The following is a 13,190-nucleotide window of genomic DNA, read 5'->3' as shown; positions in this document are numbered from 1 at the left end:
GGATCTGGGTGGAGCCTGCCCAATGACCTGGTGGATCCTGCCAGTGACCAGAGTGGATCCCACCGGGATCTGGGTGGAGCCTGCCCAATGACCGGGGTGGATCCTGCCAGTGACCAGAGTGGATCCCACCGGGATCTGGGTGGAGCCTGCCCAATGACCGGGGTGGATCCTGTCCGGGATCTGGGTGGATCCTGCCCAATGACCGGGGTGGACCCTGCCAGTGACCAGAGTGGATCCCACCGGGATCTGGGTGGAGCCTGCCCAATGACCGGGGTGGATCCTGCCCGGCATCTGGGTGGATCCTGCCCAATGACCGGGGTGGATCCCGCCAGTGACCAGAGTGGATCCCGCCGGGCCGATCCCGCCGCGTCACCGCTCAGCGCCGCGAGGAGCCTGCGGGAGCGCGGGGAAAACTCCCGCCGTTTTCCTCCCGCCCCTCCCATTGGCCTGTTCACCCTCGCTATCTGCATAGCCCCGCCCCCTCCGTTGGCCTGTTCACCCTCGCTATCTACATAGCCGCGCCCCCCGCCCGCCCCTCCGCCTCCCATTGGCCTGTTAAGGACCGTGCCTACGTAGCCCCGCCCCTCCTCCTCCCACTGGCCTATTCACCCCCGCGATTTGCATAGCCCCGCCCCGCTGCCGCCGAGCGTGGCGCTGCCGGGCGGGCGGGACATGGCGGCGGCCGGGGCCGGGGAGGGGGCGCCGGGGGGGGGCGGGGGGGGCCCGGGGGGTCCCGAGGAGGGGGAGGGGGAGGGGGGGCCCGAGGCGATGCTGCGGGAGCTGCTGCGGGAGCTGCGCCTGTTCGAGCTGCGCTGCCAGGACGAGGACCTGCCCGCCAGGCGTGAGGCGCGGGGGGCGCTGGGGGGGGGGGCTGGGGGGGTGGGTGTGGCGGGGGGGGGGGGCTGGGGTGGATGTGGGGGTGGGGGCGTTGGGGGGTGTGGTTGAAGGGGGGCTGGGGGGGGTGGGGGTGTTTGGGGGTGTGGGTGGGGGTGGGTGGGTGTTGGGGGGTTGTTTGAGGGGGTATTGGGGGGCTGGGGGTGTCAGGGGAGGGGTTTGGGGGGTGTTGGGGCACATTTGGGGGGAGATTGGGGTCCCTCTGGGGGGGGCTGGGGTATGCTTGGGGGGGGGGTGGGGCATATTTTGGGGGCCTGGGGTCCATTTTGGACAGGTTGGAGTCCCTTTTGGGGGGTCTGGGGTCCATTTGGGGGGTCCGGGGTCCTTTTTGGTGGTCCCGGGTCCCGTTTTTGGGGTCTGGGGTCCCTTTTTGGTGGTCTGGGGTCCCTTTTTGGGGGGGTCTGGGGTCCTTTGTGGGGGGGCTGGGGTATGTTTAGGGCGGTCTGGGGTCCCTTTTTGGGGTCTGGGGTCCCATTTGGGGGGTGTAGGGTCCATTTGGGGGGGCTCTGGGGTCCCTTTTTGGGGCTCTGGGGTCCCTTTTTGAGGGTCTGGGGTCCCATTTGGGGGGTGTAGGGTCCATTTGAGGGGGGTCTGGAGTCCCTTTTTGGGGGTCTGGGGTCCCTTTTTGGGGGTCTGGGGTCCTTTGGGGGGGGTTGGGGTATGTTTAGGGCGGTCTGGGGTCCCTTTTGGGGGGGTCTGGGGTCCCTTTTCTGGGCTCTGCGGCCCCTTTTGGGGGGGTCTGCGGCCCCTTTTTTGGGGGGCTCTGGGGTCCTTTGGGGGTCTGGGGTCCTTTGTGGGGGGGGGTGGGGTATGTTTAGGGCGTTCTGGGGTCCCTTTTTGAGGGTCTGGGGTCCCATTTGGGGGGTGTAGGGTCCATTTGAGGGGGGTCTGGAGTCCCTTTTTGGGGGTCTGGGGTCCTTTGGCGGGGGCTGGGGTCCCTTTTTGGGGGTCTGCGGTCCCTTTTTGGGGGCTCTGGGGTCCCTTTTTTGGGCTCTGGGGTCCTTTTGGGGGTCTGGGGTCCTTTGTGGGGGGGGGGGTGGGGTATGTTTAGGGCGGTCTGGGGTCCCTTTTTAGTGGCCTGGGGTCCCTTTTGGGGGCCTGGGGTCCCTTTTTGGTGGCCTGGGGTCCCTTTTTGGTGGCCTGGGGTCCCTTTTGGGGGTCTGGGGTCCTTTGGGGGGGGCTGGTGTATGTTTAGGGCGGTCTGGGGTCCCTTTTGGGGGGGCTCTGGGGTCCCTTTTGGGGGGGCTCTGGGGTCCCTTTTGGGGGGGGTCTGGGGTCCCTTTTTGGTGGCCTGGGGTCCCTTTTGGGGGTCTGGGGTCCCTTTTGGGGGTCTGGGGTCCTTTGGGGGGGGCTGGTGTATGTTTAGGGCGGTCTGGGGTCCCTTTTTTGGGGGCTCTGGGGTCCCTTTTTTGGGGGGCTCTGGGGTCCCTTTTTGGGGGCTCTGGGGTCCCTTTTTGGGGGGCTCTGGGGTCCCTTTTTGGGGGCTCTGGGGTCCCTTTTTGGGGTCTGGGGTCCCTTTTTGGGGGCTCTGGGGTCCTTTTGGTGGTCTGCGGTCCCTTTTTGGGGGCTCTGCGGTCCCTTTTGGGGGGGGTCTGGGGTCCCTTTTTGGGGGGGTTGGGGTCCCTCTTGGGGGCTCTGGGGTCCCTTTTTGGGGGTCTGGGGTCCCTTTTTGGGGGCTCTGGGGTCCTTTTGGTGGTCTGCGGTCCCTTTTGGGGGGGGTCTGGGGTCCCTTTTGGGGGGGGTCTGGGGTCCCTTTTGGGGGGGGTTGGGGTCCCTTTTTTGGGGGCTCTGGGGTCCCTTTTTTGGGGGCTCTGGGGTCCCTTTTTGGGGGCTCTGGGGTCCCTTTTTTGGCCTCTGGGGTCCCTTTTTTGGCCTCTGGGGTCCCTTTTTGGGGCCTCTGGGGTCCCTTTTGGGGCTCTGGGGTCCCTTTTTTGGGGTCTGGGGTCCGCTAACCCCTCCCCCGCAGTGCTGGAGCTGTGCCTGACGCACGGGCTGGGGCCGGTGGCGTTGGCCAACGAGCTGTTGGCGTTTGTCACCTCCAAGGACCTGGGTCCCCAACTCTCCGCCGCCAGCCTCGACGCCTTCGAGCACGAGGTGAATATTGGGGCTGGGGTCCCCACCCCCCACCCCCACCCCCCCCCCACCCCGGGAGCTTTCGGGGGGACACACTCACCCCCCTCCTCCCGCAGGTCCTGGCCAGGGGGGGTGGCAGGGTCCCCCGGAAAAGGGACAACCGCGGCGGCGCCTTCCACGACGTCCACACGCTCCACCAGCTGTATCCTCACGGTTTTGGGGGGATTCCTGGAAAAAACGGGGGTTTTACTGGCCGGGAGGGGAGGGGGGATCCCCTTCCCCCACCCCCATTGCGAAACGAGGCTTCGTTAGCGCTAATTAACGGGGGGAACCTTGGGTGGCCCTTAACGAGCCGCCCCAGCCTTGAGGAGGAAGAGGAGGATGAGCTGCTGGACGTCTACGCGACGCCGGGCAAGGTGGGCGCCGGCAGGCCCAAAATCACCATTTTTTGCCCCAAACCGCCACCCCCCCCCCTCCCCGTCCCTCCGGCTTTTTATTTATAATTTTATTTCTTTTTTCTTACAGCAATCCCAAAAAAATGGGAATTCTACCCCGGAACCCCCCCGGCGCAAACGATTTCTGTCCTCCCGCAGCCCCTACGCGCTGTTTTCTCCCGGTAGCCTCTCCCCGAGGTAAATCGGTGCCGCCGCTACCGCCTGTCACCGTGACCTCCTTTTTTTTTTTTTTGGGGGGGGGGTTATTTTATTTTTTTTTTTTGGTCCCCGCAGCGTTACCCCCTCCCAAAAATACGCCGTGCGCAGCAGCCGGGGCGAGGTGGTGGCCTCGTTCGGTGCCACCCGGGGTCCCTCGTGGAGCGGCGGCGGCGGCGGTTGCGCCCTGAAACTTCACGGTTCCCCGGATGAAAACCTGCTGAAAAGTTACAAATTCATGTTCCAGAAAGCGCGGGACATCCGGGAAGGTGACGCCACCACCGAGGTGGGGGTGGGGGGGGGGTGGGGGGGGTCCCTGCCTGGATTTGGGGGTTACCCCGTGGTTTGGGGTGGGGGTGACGCCGCTGTGCCCCCCCCCCCTCCCCCCCCCCCCAGCGTTGTTGTGGAGGATGGAGGAGCTGGGCGACGCGCTGAGGAGCCACCACCACCTGGAGGACTTCGCCTCCGTCTCCCTCCCGGCGCAGGTGAACCCCGCCGCCCCACCCCCCACCTTTTCCGAGGGGATATTTTGAATTTTTTTGGGGGGGTAAAATCGATCATTTGGGGTATTTTTTTTTTTTATTTTTATTTTTTTTTTTTTTTATTTATCTCTCCAGGAACCGGTGACGGTGCTGGGCCAAATCGGCTGCGACAGCAACGGCAAACTCAACGCCAAATCGGTGGTGCTGGAGGGGGACCGGGAACACTCCGGGGGGGGGCAGATACCCCTGGACCTCTCGGAGCTGAAGGAATATTCCCTTTTTCCCGGCCAGGTGTGGGTCTGGGGGGGAGGGGGGGGGGGGGCAGGGCAACACCCCAACCTTCCCCCTCCCCCCCATTTGGCATCCCCGCGCCGTTTTCTCCCCCCTCCCCCACCTGTAGATCGTGGCGCTGGAGGGGACCAACAGCACCGGGAAGAGCCTGGTGGTCTCGAAGCTCTACGAGGTGAGGGCGGTCGCCGCCGGGGGCTGGTTTTGGGGGGAAAAAAAGAGAATTTTAAGAGTTATTTCATTCTTTCTATCCACAGGGGGTCCCCCTGCCCTTCCACACGCCGCCGGAGCCGTGCCCAGGTGAGCCCCGGACGCGTAAAAAAAAAACCAAAAAAACCCAAAAACCGCAAGTTTTTTGGGGGGGGTTGTTGCCCCCAAAATGTGCTTTTTTATCCCCAAAATGTGCTTTTTTATCCCCCAAATGTGTTTTTTTGGGGGGGCCCCGCAGAGCAGAGGATGGTGCTGGTGGCCTGCGGGCCCTACACCACCTCCGACAGCATCGCCTACGATCCGCTCGCCGACCTCATCGAGGTGATCGGCCGCGACCGCCCCGACGTCTGCGTCCTGGTGAGGGGCGGCAGGGGGGGTCCCCCCCCCACCTCGGGACTGGGGGGACCCCCCCAGTTTAATTATTTCTGTTAATTAAACCCTTTCTATATTAGAAAAGTAGAAAGCGCGGCGCGGAAACGCTTAAAACGGTGAAAATCAGCATTAAAAACGCTGCTGAGGGGAGGGCGTGACCCCAAAATACCCGTTTTTCACCCTAAAGTGACAAAACCACCCGTTTTTCACCCTAAAGTGACAACACCTCCCCGTTTTCTGGCTAAAATTGAGCTTCATTAACAAAAATAGTGACAAAAATACCTTTTTCCAGGAGGTTTAAGGCGTTTTCCGAGAGCTGGGGGGCGGGGGTGTGTGTGTGAAGCTGCCTGCGGGGTGTTTTTTTCTGATTTTTCACCGTTTTTTCGCAGTTTGGGCCGTTCCTGGATGCGAAACACGAGCAAGTGGAGGTGAGGGGGGGGTCTGGGGGGGGTGGGTCACCCCCAAAACCCCGCAGCAGGGTGGGGGGGTTCCCCCCAAATTCCAGCCTGCGTGTGGATTTGGGGGGGATTTATCCGGAGCGCGGAAGGATGTGGGGGGTGGGGTGGCTGGTGTCCCCTCCCCCACCCCCCAAAAGAGGGGGAATTGTTGAAATCTCGTTTTTTTCCCTCAATTTTAGACCTGCCAGCTGCTGGCGTCCTTCGGGGAGGTCTTTAAGCTCTGCCTCAAGATGATCATCGAAGGGACGAGGAGGTGGGGATGGCAGGAAATTCCTGGTTTTGCCGAAAAATTCCACTTTTTACCCCAAAACGCGCTCCGCACGGGGGGGGGGTTTCTGCCCGTTCCCGCGGCGGAAACAGGCAGCGGATGGGGGAAAATCGGGAAATTTTGGTTGAAAATCTCATCACGGGCAGCGAAACGGCTTCGGGTGGCGGGCGCATGCGGCTGGCTGCATTTCTAACGTTTTTTTGGGGGTTTTTTTTCCTATAAATTAATAATAAATCCGAGGAAAAACGAACCGGGAACCGCTTGGCAATTTTTGTCGGTTCGTTGCTTTTTTTTTTTTTCCCCGTTCTTTTCCGTCCGTTCCCACCGGCAGGGACCGGGATGCGCCGCCCTTGTCCTCTCGCTGTCAACAAACCCCAGATTTGGAGGGATTTGGGGAGATTTGGGGGAGATTTGGGGGCTTCTTGCTACCGGGATGCCCCTGGACGGGCCGTGTGGGGACGTGGCTCGGCTCCACCTGGGAATTAATCGCCCGGTTTTCCATGGATTTTCCGACAGCGCCGGCTCTTGGCTTCTCTTTATCCTTTAATCTCCCATTTTTCCCCTGTTTTTTCCAGCAGCTCCAATTTTTGGCTTATCTTCATCCCTAAATCTCCCATTTTCCCCTGTTTTTTCCGACACCGCCGGCTCTCAGGCTTGTCTTTGTCCCTTAATCTCCCATTTTTTCCGTTTTTTCCAGCAGTGCTGATTTTTGGCTTATCTTCATCCTTTAATCTCCCATTTTTCCCTCTTTTTTCCAACAGCACCGGCTCTCAGGCTCGTCTTCATCTTTAATCTCCCGTTTTTTCCCTCCTTTTTCCGACACCACCAACTTTTGGCTCATCTTTGTCCTGTAATCTCCTGTTTTTTCCCTGTTTTTTTCCAGCAGCGCCAACTTTTGGCTCGTCTTTATCCCTTAATCTCCCATTTTTTTCCTCTTTTTTCTAGCAGTGCCGGCTCTCAGGCTCGTCTTTGTCCCTTAATCTCCCATTTTTCCCGTTTTTTCCGGCAGCACCAACTTTTGGTTTATTTTCATCCCTTAATCTCCCGTTTTTCCCCATTTTTCCGACAGCACCAGCTCTCAGACTCATCTTCATCTTTAATTTCCCATTTTTCCCCTCTTTTTTCCACCAGCGCTGGCTCTTGGCTTGTCTTCATCCCTTATCTCCTGTTTTTTCCCTGTTTTTTCCAGCAGCTCCAATTTTTGGTTTATCTTCATCCCTGAATCTCCCATTTTTCCCTCTTTTTTCCGACAGCACCAGCTCTCGGGCTCATCTTCATCTTTAATCTCCCATTTTTTCCCAGTTTTTTCCGGGCAGCGCCAATTCTTGGCTCATCCTCGTCCCTTAATCTCCCATTTTTCCCTCTTTTTTCCAATGACACTGGCTCTCAAGCCTGTTTTCGTCTTTAATCTCCCATTTTTCCCTCTTTTTTCCGACAGCGCCAGCTCTCAGGCTCATCTTCATCTTTAATCTCCCGTTTTTTTCCTTCTTTTTTCCGACACCGCCGGCTCTCAGGCTCATCTTCGTCTTTAATCTCCCATTTTTTCCCTCTTTTTTCCACCAGCGCCGGCTCTTGGCTCATCTTTGTCCCTTAATCTCCCGGTTTTTCTCTGTTTTTTCCAGCAGCGCCAATTTTAGTTTTATCTTCATCCCTTAATTTCCCATTTTTCCCTCTTTTTTCCGACAGCACCAGCTCTCAGGCTCGTCTTCATCTTTAATCTCCTGTTTTTTCCTCTTTTTTTCCAGTTGTGCCGGCTCTCAGGCTCGTCTTTGTCCCTTAATCTCCCATTTTTTCCCTGTTTTTTCCAGTAGCTCCAATTTTTGGTTTATCTTCATCCCTTAATCTCCCATTTTTCCCTCTTTTTTCCGACAGCACCAGCTCTCGGGCTCGTCTTCATCTTTAATCTCCTGATTTTTCCCTCTTTTTTCCGACAGCACCAGCTCTCAGGCTCATCTTTATCTTTAATCTCCCATTTTTCCTTCTTTTTTTCCGACACCGCCGGCTCTCAGGCTCGTCTTTGTCCCTTAATCTCCCATTTTTTTCCCTGTTTTTTCCAGTAGCTCCAATTTTTGGCTTATCTTCATCCCTTAATCTCCCATTTTTCCCTCTTTTTTCCGACAGCACCAGCTCTCAGGCTCGTCTTCATCTTTAATCTCCTGGTTTTTCCTTCTTTTTTCCGACAGCACCGGCTCTTGGCTCATCTTTGTCCCTTAATCTCCCGTTTTTTTCCAGCAGCGCCGATTTTTGATTTATCTTCATCCCTGAATTTCCCATTTTTCCCTCTTTTTTCCGGCAGCGCCGGCTCCCAGCTCGTCTTCGTCCCCTCGCTGCGGGATGCCCACCACGACTTCATCTACCCGCAGCCGCCGTTCCTCTACCCCGACCTGCCCAAGGACGACAAACCGGTACCGACCCCCCCCCTCCCCGCAACCCCAGTTTTTTATTTTATTTTTATTTTTATTTTTTTTACCCCAAAACCATCAATTAACTCTCCATTTCCAGCCACCCTCCCCCAGTTTTAGGCTGAAATTCCCCCTTTTTTTTATTTTTGTGGGTTTTTTTTTTTTTTTTCCTAACCTTTTTTTCCACCCAGAAGATTTGGGGTATGTGAGGAAAGCCCAGCATGAGCACAGCGGTCCTGGGGGGCTTTGGGGAAGATTTGGGGCATTTTGGGGCAGATTTGGGGCATTTGAGGAAAGCCTGGGGCATTTTGGGGTATTTTAGGGCAGGTTTGGGGCATTTGAGGAGGGCCTGGGGCATTTAGGGGTGTTTAAGGGCAGGTTTGGGGCAGATTTGGGGTATTTGAAGAAAGCCCAGCGTGAACACAGCATTTTTGGGCAGATTTGGGGCAGATCTGGGGCATTTGAGGAAAGCCTGGGGCATTTTGGCGTGGCTTTGGGGCATTTTGGGGTATTTTAGGGCAGATCTTGGGGGTATTTTGGGGCAGATTTGGGGCATTTGAGGAGGGCCTGGGGCATTTAGGGGTGTTTTGGGGCAGATTTGGGGTATTTGAAGAAAGCCCAGCGTGAACACAGCATTTTGGGCAGCTTTGGGGCATTTTGGGGTGTTTTAGGGCAGGTTTGGGTGGTTTTAGGGAAGATCTGGGGTATTTGAGGAAAGCCCACTGTGACTGGGGCATTTTGGGGCAGAACTGGGGTGTTTGGGGGCAGATTTGGGGTGTTTTAGGGCAGGTTTGGGGCATTTGAGGAAAGCCCAGCGTGACTGCAGCATTTTTGGGTGGCTTTGGGGCATTTTGGTGTGTTTTAGGGCAGGTTTGGGTGGTTTTAGGGCGGGTTTGGGATATTTGAGGAAATCCCAGCATGACTGTGGCATTTTGGGGCGGCTTTGGGGCATTTTGGGGTGTTTTAGGGCAGGTTTGGGTGGTTTTAGGGCAGATTTGGGGCATTTTAGGAAATCCCAGCGTGAGCATGGCATTTTGGGTGTCTTTGGGGCATTTTGGGGTGTTTTAGGCCAGGTTTGGGTGGTTTTAGGGCAGATCTAGGGTATTCGAAGAAAGCCCACCGTGACTGGAGCATTTTGGGGCGGCTTTGGGGCATTTTGGGGCATCTTTGGGGCATTTCTGGGGCATTTTAAGGCAGATATGTGGTATTTGAGGAAATCCCAGCGTGAACACGGCATTTTTGGGCGGTTTTGGGGCATTTTGGGGTGTTTTAGGGCAGGTTTGGTGTGGTTTAGGACAGATCTGGGGTATTTGAGGGAACTGCGCGTGAACATGGCATTTTGGGGCATTTTTGGGTGGCTTTGGGGCGGTTTGGGTTTTTTTAGGGCAGGTTTGCCTGGTTTTAGGGCAGGTTTGGGTGGTTTTAGGACAGATCTGGGGTATGTGAGGAAAGCCCAGCGTGACTGGGGCATTTTTGGGCAGCTTTGGGGCATTTTTGGGCAGCTTTGGGGCATTTTTGGGCAGCTTTGGGGCATTTCTGGGCAGCTTTGGGGCATTTTTGGGGCAGCTTTGGGGCATTTTGGCATGTTTTAGGGCAGGTTTGGGGCGTGTTAAGGCAGGTCTGGGGTATTTGAGGAAATCCCAGCGTGAACACGGCATTTTGGGCAGCTTTGGAGCATTTTGGGGCTGTTTTGGCGCCGGCGGTATGGGCAGTGGTGCAGCCCCCCCCCAGTGCCCCCCTGTCCCCGCCAGCGCGTGCACTTCGTGCCGGAGCCCTGCACCCTGGACATCGATGGCGTCGTTTTCGGCCTGACCTCCACCGACCTGCTCTTCCACATGGGCGCCGAGGAGATCAGCAGGTGGGTGCTGCTGGGATCCGGGAAGGCATCGGAGCAGGGATCTCCCGCAGGGATCTCCCGCCGGCGGCCGGATCCAGCCCTGAATCCATGGGATCGCCGCAGGAAGCCTCATCTCCGGGAGGGTTTTTCCCTGCGGTTGTTGCCTTCAGCACCTTGTTTCATCCCTCGGTGCCCACCGGAGTGGCTGCCGGGTTGTTAATTAGGCTGTGTGCCTAATTAGTCAGCACAGCCTGTGAGTTTTGGGGTTTTTTTTCCCTTTTCCTGCCTTTCCGGCGCCACTTCAGTGTGTTTTCTCTCGCAGCTCCGCTGGGATGTCGGACAGGCTCACACGGATCCTCAAGCACATCCTGACGCAACGGAGGTGAGGGCTCGGTGCAAACACCCGCTCGAACTCAAAAAGAGCTTTTTTTTTCCCCAATTAAGGGAAAAGTTGTACCGTTCTCACCACCTTCCCCTTTAAAGTCATATTTTTTTAATCTCAAAATATGTCTTTTGGGGGTTCCAGAACTTTTTCAAAACAGGATTCAGAGGGTTTTAGTGCTGTGAGTCCTCTGGACCGGCGCGTGTCAGGCTTCCCCAGCTGCCCTCGGAGGTAGCGGGTACCCGGGGCCACGCACAAGCAGCAGAAACAACTGGTTTTAACCCCAAAACGATCGGCCGCTTTGGTCCGAGGCTTGTCGCGACAGGCAACAGTGGTTGTTCCTGGCTGCGGTAACCTCTTCTTCCCCCGTCGCCGGCAGTTACTACCCATTGTACCCCCCCTCGGAGGAGCTGAACGTTGACTACGAGAGCTTCTACAGCTACGCCTCGTTACCTGTCACGCCGGATGTCCTTGTCACCCCCTCGGAACTGCGGTACTTTGTGAAGGTCAGGTGGTGTGAGCCCCGGCTGAAACACCCCCGCACACACCCCCGGTTTTGATGCGGTTGGGTAAAACCTGGTGTACAGCGTGACGGGAGCGGCTGTAGCTTGGGGGGGTGTAGCTCTCGGTGTCCCGATCAGCTGTAGCCGGGTGGCTGTTGGTGCCCTGATCGGCTGTAGCTGGATCAGCTGTAGCTGGGTGGTGCCTGGATTGGCTGTAGCTGGATGGTTGTTGGCACCTGGATCAGTTGTAGCCAGGCGGTTGTTGGCACCCGGATCAACTGTCAGCATCTGGATCGGCTGTAGCCTGGTGGCTGTAGGTGCCTGGATCGGCTGTAGCCAGGTGGTTGTCGGTGCCTGGATTGGCTGTAGCCAGATAGCGGTTGGCATCCAGGTTGGCTGTACCCGGGTGGCTGTCGGTGCCGGGATCGACTGTAGCTGGATTGGCTGTACCCAGGTGGCTGTCAGTGCCTGGATCGGCTGTAGCCGGGTGGCTGTAGCTGGATTGGCTGTACCCAGGTGGCTGTCAGTGCCTGGATCGGCTGTAGCTGGGTGGCTGTAGCTGGATTGGCTGTACCCAGGTGGCTGTCAGTGCCTGGATCGGCTGTAGCCGGGTGGCTGTAGCTGGATTGGCTGTACCCAGGTGGCTGTCAGTGCCTGGATCGGCTGTAGCTGGGTGGCTGTAGGTGCCTGGATCAGCTGTAGCCTAGTGGTTGTAGCCAGGTGGCTGTAGGTGCCTGGATCGGCTGTAGGTGCCTGGATCGGCTGTAGGTGCCTGGATCGGCTGTAGGTGCCTGGATCGGCTGTAGGTGCCTGGATTTGCTGTACCCGGGTGGCTGTAGGTGCCTGGATCGGCTGTACCCAGGTGGCTGTTGGCATCTGGATCGGCTGTAACTGGGTGGCTGTAGCCGGGCAGCTGTCGGCACCTGGATCGGCTGTAGCTGGGTGGCTGCTGGTGCCTGGGTCGGCTGTAGCCGCAGCCGCCGGCCCTCACCTCCGTGACCGTCGCTCTCGTACCCCCGCAGGACGTGCTGGGCTGCGTCTGCATCAACCCGGGGCGGCTGACGAAGGGCCAGGTTGGGGGGACCTACGGCCGCCTGTACGTACAGCGCGAGGACACCGAGGGCGAGCGGAAGAGCCCGTGTGTCGCCGCTCAAGTCGTCAAAATCTAAAGCGTCGAGAGGTTTCCTCCACTGGAACCGCTTCACGGAAACCAAGCGGTTTCCAAATACACTTGGAATTTTGGTTAAAAAAAGAAAACAACACCCAAACCCAGTTGTGTTTGTCCGCACGCGCCTAATTAATTAATTTTCAGGTGGCCGGGCGAAGGCTGTGCCTTTGCTGCAGCGCCTGGTGAAAAAAAAACCACCAAAAAACAGCGTCAGGGTTGGGTTTGAAACTATTTCCTCCATTTTTTGCCTCAAATTTGTGGCGAGGAAGCTGAAAATTAACAGATCAATTAATAGTCATCCCTCCATCCCGCTTGGCTGCTGGTGTTTGTTCCGCTGTGATGGTGGGGGGTGGGGAAAAAGGTGGGGTTTTTGCCCAGCAAAAAGGTAAATCTGATGTGAGAAAAGGGAATTGAGTGTTGTAGCTTCATGCTGGGGGGAGGGGAGTGGAAAAAAAAGGGGGAAAAAGGTTTTTTTGCCGGAAAAAAGGTAAATCTGATGGGAAAAAAGGGACTCGAGTGTTGTAACTTCCTGACGTGGAAAAAAAGGGCGAAAAAGGGTTTTTGCCATAAAAAAGGTAAATCCGATGTGAGAAAAGGAAATTGTGTCTTGTAACTTCCTGACGTGGAAAAAAAGGGCGAAAAAGGAATTTTTTTTTGCTGGAAAAAAGGTAAATCTGATGGGAAAAAAGGGACTCGAGTGTTGTAACTTCCTGACGTGGAAAAAAAGGGCGAAAAAGGGTTTTTGCCATAAAAAAGGTAAATCCGATGTGAGAAAAGGAAATTGTGTTTTGTAACTTCCTGATGTGGAAAAAAAGGGCGAAAAAGGAATTTTTTTTTGCTGGAAAAAAGGTAAATCTGATGGGAAAAATGGGACTTAAGTGTTGTAACTTCCCGCTGTGGAAAAAAAGGGGGAAAATGGGTTTTTTTTGGCTGGAAAAAAGGCAAATCCAATGTGAGAAAAGGCAATTGAGTTTTGTAACTTCGCACCGTGGAAAAAAAGGCGGAAAAAGAAGGTTTTTTGCTAGAAAAAATGTAAATCCAATGGGGAAAATGGGACTTAAGTGTTGTAACTTCCCGCCGTGGAAAAAAAGGGGGGAAAAGTGTTTTTTTTCAGGGAAAAAGTTAAATCTGATGAGAAAAAAGGGAATTGGGTTTTGTAGCTTCACGCTGGGGGGATGGGAGCGGAAAAAAAAGGGAGAAAAA

At 56.3% G+C, this 13,190-nt stretch overlaps 1 protein-coding gene across 1 annotated transcript; it reads left to right on the top strand.

Moving 5' to 3' along the window:
* The first annotated feature begins 657 nt into the window (after window positions 1–657).
* On the top strand, window positions 658–13,190 carry POLA2 (DNA polymerase alpha 2, accessory subunit). The gene is made up of 18 exons (XM_056326175.1): window positions 658–841; window positions 2,861–2,988; window positions 3,084–3,169; window positions 3,329–3,383; window positions 3,493–3,599; window positions 3,696–3,886; window positions 4,014–4,102; window positions 4,235–4,390; window positions 4,500–4,562; window positions 4,645–4,687; window positions 4,836–4,954; window positions 5,359–5,397; window positions 5,607–5,680; window positions 7,992–8,100; window positions 9,849–9,955; window positions 10,257–10,316; window positions 10,696–10,822; window positions 11,842–13,190. The coding sequence occupies exons 1-18, from the start codon at window positions 673–675 to the stop codon at window positions 11,986–11,988; spliced, it is 1,869 nt and encodes a 622-aa protein (XP_056182150.1). The 5' UTR covers window positions 658–672; the 3' UTR covers window positions 11,989–13,190.

The sequence above is a fragment of the Falco biarmicus genome, unplaced genomic scaffold (genome assembly GCF_023638135.1).
Source record: "Falco biarmicus isolate bFalBia1 unplaced genomic scaffold, bFalBia1.pri scaffold_316, whole genome shotgun sequence".
Classification (NCBI taxonomy): Eukaryota; Metazoa; Chordata; class Aves; order Falconiformes; family Falconidae; genus Falco; species Falco biarmicus.
This window is presented reverse-complemented; position numbering and strand designations above follow the sequence as displayed.